Below are 8,623 nucleotides of genomic sequence, written 5' to 3'. Positions count from 1 at the left end.
GGCCTACACTGATGTGCTAGCCACTATTGAACAAATAATTCAGGAAATATAGATATACGTATAATATGCTTATATACAGTGTTTCGATATTTTTAAACCGGTTAAAACCGTAACTCCACAATATTGTACAATTAATACTAAAAAAATTATGCATAGTAGAATATTGAAATAAAAGTATTTAAAAAAATCAGTTATTGATTTATTTATGAATTTGTTCGATGATCAGGTTTTTTTTTTCTATTTCCTTAACTTACAATGCAATCGTTTTTAGCTTTCATATTCTTTATGAACGTTCGATTGTTATGATTCACTCTGCGTGTACTTTTCAACGTCACGTGCCCTAGAGTCACATAAATATACAGTAGCCTACCATTGTGTTTTTTTTTTTTTTTTTTGTTTTTGTTTTAGTTCAATACCGCGTGATTCGTAAGTAGGCCCATTTACATCATATCATATCGTGGAATTTTCACAATGATGCTCTTGATATTGTAGTAGGCTCCAATGTAATATTCCGTGATCACTGATAAAACGGTTTACCCTGGTGGAAGAATCCTACACAAACCTCTAAATGTCAATACAAAAAAAAAACAAAACAAAAAAAACATACCGAAATAAAGCTAAAATTTGTATTTAGTTTTTGGGAATACGTTGATTATATTTCTCAACTGTTAATGAACTTATGAATATGCTAAATGAGCTGTATATAAGGAAAAGTGATTCCACACGGTTAAAACATAAATACCGGGGTTAACGTACGCGTATTCATCTAAACGATGCTACGTCCTATACTGTAGCAAATCAATTTACGAAGAGCTCACATTAGAGGTGTAAAATTAATGAATGTTTTCCAGGCTAATAATAGAAATATTGTAGTTATTGCAGTAGGAGTCCTGTTTCTCCGTTAGCTTTAATTGGCCCCTAAAGTAAATCGCGATTCTCTTCAAAACCGGATTTTTCTTGTGCAAAATGCTGTTTCTTCTATAGTATAGATCATAAAGTATACGTAGACCAGGGTCACATGTTTCAAATTCGAACCTTGGTGTTATATTGAGCGATTCATTGACAGGCCTTCGATCGTTACAATTGAATAACAGCGCGAGTTCAGTTAATTCAGTCAATTGAACCGAAGAATAACCATTCCTTGCTTGAAACGTTGAATATACCCCCTCTATCGTATCGCGTCCTTGTACGTTCGTCTTTCAATATAACCGAATCAATAATACTCGTTATGTTTAAGTCGACACGCAGCAGCCGAAAACGACATAATACTGTAAATAAATAGCTGAGCTCATCATATGGCATGATGTGAGAGTGATAACTGTGACGACGATCAAATTCCGTAGCAGATTGCCGATTATGCACTCAATATTTCGGTGATCATGGATTTAGGCCTTTTCTATTTTTATACCGTTGTCATAGGAATGAAGGCAAATAACTCCATCGCTGTACAGTATTCCGTATAATCGACAGTGGATCTTGTTCGTAACGCATAAAGAGGTGTTGACATTGCACTCCTTCACAGCTGATTTACTTCCATTGTTTGCTGAGCTTAGTGTATGGTGCGATGATTTTCATTTCTGTCATTCAACGTTTGAGACTTGTAGTATAGATAGATATCACATTCAATACTGTATAAGAATATACTTCGGGATAAGCTTCCACTTGAGATGGAGTCAGTGGAAAACACCGCGACGCATATAGGATATCGACGGTGGCGGCCGCGATGGATGCAACGTTTCGCCACGGCCAAAACATTTGTCTTGTTCATGTGCTTATTAACATTAGTGGAAAGCATGATGCTAGTTGGATACACTAGCAGTGTGTTGACGTCTATCGAACGACGATTTCAAATCAAAAGCGCCGAAGCTGGTCTTATAGTTAGCGCTTACGAAGTCGGTAATTTCTTAGTCGTCGCCTTTGTCAGTTACCTGGGAGGTCGTCCGGGCAGTCATCGACCGAAATGGGTTGGTTTCGGTGCTTTTATCATGTCTGTAGCCGCCTTGATTTTCACCTTGCCTCACCTGATCGGGGAAGCTTATATCCCAGGTAGAGTTAATTCAGAGAATGAAACCGACGTATCTATTTGTATTAGAAATACCACTAGCACAACTGCAAGCAGACAAGCTGAGCAGTCGGACAATCCAATCCTGGACACAGATGTACGAGATGTAACTGTTTACTACGACTGTATGGAGGGGGGTGGTAATGCTTCCGATTACCTGTTTTTCTTCGTAATCGCCCAGCTACTACTTGGGATGGGTGCAGCCCCTATGTTTACACTAGGTGTTACGTACGTAGACGATAATATTGGAGCGACAGAATCGGCATCATACATAGGTAAGAGGCTGCGCTTAGGGATGCTCCTATCCATCCTCTGCTGCCAAATTAGTATTCAATATTGTTTAAAAAAAACTAAATATGTCTATCATTCTTTCGCGGATTCAAGAGGTGAGTAGCGGGTGGGGAGGCCTATTCTTCGATACCCAACATTTAATGGAAAGAGCAATAACCAACACATTCCGTAGTACAAAACACATGATGATGATGGTTAATGTGATGTGAGCTGCAGCTTAGGGTGGTGTGTTTAAGGTGCCTCTCTTCCAATCTCTGGGTTTTAAGTTCAAATCTTGCACTCCATGGTTTGTTTCCTATGTGACTAATTCAACCCCACTCCCTTTCTAGAGTTTATGTAGAGCATCATAATATGCAAATGTTGTGAAAGCGAGCACTTACATATAAATAATAAGTAAATGTAACAATTGTTCTGAGAACAATGTGTGACGGGATAATGAGAAATACAGTAGGCCTAGAATCATGATGAATAACATCCGGTGCTTTAACCATGCATAACACAGTTCAAAATACTACTATAATAATTCCCATTATAAAATATCTAACCATATACTATCTGTAGCTGTAGTAGAATCTGCCGTCTACTATCACTGAATAACAACAAACGTTTACCGATATTCAACGACATAGAAACACGGCTCCATGAACACAATGGGTTACTTTGCTCTATTAATTATGATGTGATTGTAGATCGTCAATGCTTTTTAAAGGATACTGAAATTAGTGTTGCTAATTCATGCTATAGGCCTATGTGTTGACTACCTTGCATATGTATTATATCGTGGAGCCTGTCCCCGAATAGGCCAATGCCTCCATGACTATTAATTTAAAGGCCAAGGCTATAGATTACTGTGTTTTATACACACACACACGCACGCACACACACACACACACACACACACACACACACACACATACATTAATAGATTTGCTGTGTGCGCGATCATTGGCGGATCCAGTCATGGAGGGAGAAGGGAGAATAGGGTAGCTAGCTACCCCCTATCTTTCATTTGAAAAATCCTCAGATATAGCCCTCCGTGACCAAATACAAAGTAACCTTTGTTTTTTTTTAGGCCTACATAGGCCTATACTTTGTATTTTTTTCTTAAACATAGGTCTACGCCATATATTCAATTCCCATTCCACACACATTCAATCAAACCATTGAACTACACATTTTCAAGCATTTATAATTTACAAGTGATTAACTTTCATTAAAAACACAAGTTAGTTTTTATACTTTTTGCTACGATAATTTAAATGGTTTGAAAGACAACGGCTGAAGTTACAACATGACCAATAATTAAAAATTTAATAACGGTTTAACTATTTAATGTTTTATTATTTGAATTATTATTATTAGTTCAGCACCACAAACAGTATGTATAAGTTCTACTGTTTTCTCTACTCTCTCCGTTCCACGCGCCTCAGGATATTGGTTAAGTAACAATTATTGTTGTGTCTTCTTAATAATGTGACCATAATAATAATAATAATAATAATAATAATAATAATAATAATAATAATAATAACAATAAATATATATATAGTCAGGGGGGCCTACCTAAGCCACCTTCTTCTCCACCCAATCAGTAGACCTACATAATATGCCATCATATGCCTTATTAAATTAATGTTTTGTCCAGAGAGGGAAATTGGATGAAGAAATAGTCTAGATACTTTTTTTTTCTTTTACCATGGCCTACTCTATTATAAACAATAAAGGAAGTCTATCATACCAGATCGACATCCGTGTGATCAGATCCATGTGATCTAATAAATTATCTCACCGGGTTCAATAACGCTGCGAATGCCGGAGATAATTATACTATGCATATACCACCCTAATGCTCCGAGCACGAGCATTCTGGAATAACCGCCAAGAGGCAAATATCATAATATACAAGAATGATGGTCTATTTTACTCTTCAGAGGTAAAATCCAACGCACCATCTATTTTAAATAACAAGCGATTTTTCAGTGGTTCTTTGTTTAGGCAGTAAAATCCATGGTCAGATCTGGCCAATGACAAACTTAGACCTATTTTGGTGCCTATTATTTGTTATCAATTATCCACGTAGCCTTTGTAAATACTGTAACGGGACTATCTGTTTTGAAATTTAACATTTTGGAAAAGTAGACATAGTCAATCATGACGATTAAACTGACAACACAATTTCTGTTGTAATATTCAATAATTAAGGATAGAAGATGAGCGTTTAGTACTGTATGTTTTAAATCCCACATGGCCAGGGGAGGGTCCAGAGATGTCCAAAGGGGGAGGAGCGAAAGGGGGAGGCCGGCCCGCCCCCACCTAAATTCTCCCCTGATGTCGACTATCCCATCATGGCACAGATCTTAAAGTTAATGTATAAAGTTAGGCTTAAGGCTACATCATGTGATTATGGTTCAAGGTTTATCAAGTATAATCCCGTTTACAATTCATTATTAATAACACATAACGAAAAGAACACATTTTTACATTGCTTTCGTTGTGCACGGTGAGTTCACTCTCGTATATACGTGTATAAATAGCATTAATGGGCCTACTCAAATCATTGCTTATAATAATGGATCGATAATAATAATTATATGATACGGTACGCCCTTATTTGAAGCATTTTAAACGTTAAGACAGGATCTCATAAGAGGAAGGAAAAAATGTATGATTCATGTAAAGAGAAGAAATGATCTTGCTGCCTATTGTAGACAGGAGAATCTGCGAGAGTGAAGTGGCTCAATCGAGATTCTGACACGGGAATTCTGCTTTATGTGCAGATGTTTTGATCAAGGGCCATTACAGATTTCGTTACCGTACAGTAATTTGTTAATTAGAGAGGCAATGAATTAATTCAAGAGATCACTACTCATAAACTGATGGTTCTTGTATACAATAACTGTAGTAGTCTCATCGATTTAGATACCAACATTACTTCAGCTTTTTTGAGTAATGACCTAGAGGGATTTTTTTTTGGGGGGGGGGGTGTTCACTCATGGTTGACAAAGCGGTAATGCCTTGATCAGGGCTGGAACTAGCCTTTTTCATACGTGGTATGAACCTTTGGTTATTGCTGGTGAATTCATCTTACACTTTTTCAAATGAAAGTGAATGATTTAACGATTTCACTATATTAATGACTGTAAAGCGAAAGGTTAAATGCAACAGCATATGTAAACTGAAATCAACTATACAGAAAAACAACCGTACTTTTTATCTCTGCGGTGTCAACATTGATGGATAAGTTGTTTGTTCTCACGAATATCACGACCAATACGTGCGTTTAGTCAATGCGCTTTACTTCAATTCGTCTTCCATGGTCTTAATAATATTGACTTTCTTCTTCGGTTTCTTCCTCTTACCCTTCCCCTTTCAATTCCCCTCCTCTCCCTCTCCTACTCCTTCTTCTTCTCCTTCTCCTCCTCCTCACATTGAATTACAAATGAATGTATAATAATAACTGTGGTGTGACGAATCGCATTGCTAAATCTCACTTTATAATTGCACTCAATATCAATCAAGTCGCTCAAAACATAATCAAATATAGTAAATCAATTATGTAATTATTAAATTGAATTGTGTAAAAATAAATTATATGAAATCGTTTGTGATGTAATTTTCTTAATAGGTATCGTGTATTGCGTCACAGCGATCGGGCCGGCGCTTGGTTTCTTGCTAGGCGGTCTCTGTGTTAGCTACTACGTCGATGTAGGATCCGTGTCAGCGGAAGATGTTAACATCTCCCCCGGTGACCCTCAATGGGTAGGGGCCTGGTGGATTGGTTACCTCATCTGTGGCTTCCTTATAACATTGTTCGCTCTGCCTGTACTCGCATACCCACGCACATTAAGACGAAGTCGTGATTATGAGGACGACGATCGACCCAAGTCGATTTCTGAAGGAGGGGATCAAGAAAGCAGGATGGTCCACATGCAATTCGACTGTTCAAGCTGCCGAGGTGAGTTTATGTTTTTTTTATGAGGATATTGCATGATTACAAGGGTTCCAAATCTCTCGGAAAGTCTAGAGTCTCATCCCGGAAATCTGGACGTTCCCGGACGGACTCCCGTAAATAAGCATAAATCTCCCAGAAAATAACCCATCCCGCAAATTCATAATTTGCATGTTTTTATTACTTTAACATCAAGTGTCTCACGGAAGTCAGTGCCGATGGGTATCACCATTCGCTGCAAAATAAAACTAAATATGTTAATATGTTAGTATGTTATAGCTCACTTAACCAGATCTCCCAAAGGGATTCCTTCCAACTTGGAACCCCTGTTATCACTTCAAAATGTATATCCATGCGTATTTTGCTTAATTGTGTATAAATAATTCTTACACGTACAAGTCTTCAGTCTTGGTTTTAATTAGGGTTTTAAGTACAACTATTCCAATTTGATAAACAACTACAATTGTTGCTGCGCCATACGGTCAAGAGAGGATCCGTCAGGAAAAAAAAGCGATAACATTCCTCAATTTCTGGCTCGCCAATAGAAGAACAAACCTTATTCAGTTCAATTAAAATTCAAGAGTTATTGGCTTCAGTTGTGCTAATTAAATGTCTACTAAACTATACGATGCAATAGCCTACAAATTTACAGTTATTTACAATAGTAACAGTACCGGTAGGTATGTAGAGTAAATTATTTAAGCTTGTAGGCCTACCGGTATTATTGAAAACTTGCTTTTATTAGAGAAATGATGGAAGGGTCAAATCCATTGTCAGTGGTTATCCATATAAATTCTCGTGTATATTCAGTGAGTGTTTATGAAGCATAATTCTTTGAAGCATTGCGGTTCAAAACGCTACGGTATACTGTATTGTATTGTAAAAGCCATTGTCATTCCTTGTGTATTCGGTGAGTCAGTGTGTTAAAGCACGAAACTACGGTACTGCACACTTCTTTTATAAGACCAGCAACATTGTGCCCAGGCTCAGTGTTGTTATTTTTCACCAATTTCAGGCTCCAAATTTCCTCTTATTTTGTTCTTATTTTACATACTGTACTTTTCAAAGCTAGGCAATTATTATTGTACAGCAGTATATCTGTACAGTGTTATGGATAGAAAATACAACACTATTTTTCTCTATGATTATAGAGCGTATAACGTAGTCACACCTACTACACACATGAAGTACCGTATAGATAAGACCAAAGGAATTTTACTGAGTTTTTTTCATAGTTTTACATTTTGATCTTATTTTGGTCAAATCCAAAGGGTCAAAATCTGGGTCAATTTGGTCTTATTTTGTTCTTATTTTCTAAGCATTTCAGCCTCAATATTCGTATTAAAAAGATACCTTGGGAGTCATGTCAAGTCCTACTCTACTTCATATCAATGCTCACTACCCCCTCACGCCTTCGTGTGTTTCCTGAATAAGTAGTTGCGAAGTACCCGCTCAAAGTCAAAATATTTCTCTAACTCTTCAATTTTCAGTTAAAGAGAATTGCAGTATTAGGCCTAACTGGATTTTCCCGTTCGAACGATGTATTAATATTATCAGATACAGGTACTCATAACCTTTAGTGTACTAATCTTTCCTATTTTAATTCATTCACCATATTACTTTCATATTCTAATGCGCTTTTTATTTTTCAACACACTTTGATTTTTGTTGGCTGGCAATTATGTTTTTATTATCCTTTCACACGTATATTAATGTCTTCCATATTTCATTTTTCGTGTATATATTTTTAATATTGTTTATGGCTAAACTTCTCAGAATATTCTTATCTTGCCATAAAATAGCAAAGAATTTGCAGTTAAAAAATACTCCGTTCGTTTGATTGAAAAACTGTCTTGGAAATCGCGGGACCGGTGACGTATTTTTTTTTAATTGCATGAATTTTGCAATTCTACGATTCAAAATTCGACGTCAGCAAATTGAGGAGGTATAGGGTGAACGTCCTCCGTATTTTAATATTAGAATATTGTGTCTGGCAAAATTATTGAAGTCATTATTTTAATTTAAAATAGCGGTCATATACCCCACCTCCCTATTTTCGAAGAATTACTTGCAAACGATAGATACCGGTACACAACCAAATGTTATTTTTATTACTTTTAATAAGCCAAAGCTAAAATGTAAAGGTAATTATGTAATTTATATATAAAATTTGAATGTTTAAATTATATATAACAAATTTTGAAAGTAGGCTATAAAATATATTTATAATATATAAATTTAAACGGTAAAGAAGAGGAATCTGCAAGTTCGAAAAAACGCCCCCAACCGGGATTCGAACCCGGGGCATTCTGTTGTCTATG

At 36.5% G+C, this 8,623-nt stretch overlaps 1 protein-coding gene across 2 annotated transcripts in view; it reads left to right on the top strand.

The window, feature by feature from the left end:
• The first annotated feature begins 654 nt into the window (after positions 1-654).
• LOC117123177 (solute carrier organic anion transporter family member 5A1-like) overlaps positions 655-8,623 on the top strand; it is a 26,380-nt gene continuing 18,411 nt past the window's right edge. The window contains exons 1-2 of one of the 2 annotated variants that reach the window (XM_033269029.1): positions 655-2,337; positions 5,979-6,308. In XM_033269029.1, the coding sequence (XP_033124920.1) occupies positions 1,668-2,337; positions 5,979-6,308 (1,000 nt within the window). In that variant the 5' untranslated portion in view covers positions 655-1,667. The remainder of the gene's footprint in view (positions 2,338-5,978; positions 6,309-8,623) is intronic. The other variant, XM_033269028.1, reaches the window with a different exon arrangement.

This window comes from Anneissia japonica, unplaced genomic scaffold, assembly GCF_011630105.1.
Source record: "Anneissia japonica isolate Jap-2015-1 unplaced genomic scaffold, ASM1163010v1 scaffold560_len657749_cov147, whole genome shotgun sequence".
NCBI lineage: Eukaryota > Metazoa > Echinodermata > Crinoidea > Comatulida > Comatulidae > Anneissia > Anneissia japonica.
The sequence above is the reverse complement of the archived record's forward strand: the minus strand, read 5'-3'. Positions and strand labels throughout refer to the sequence as shown.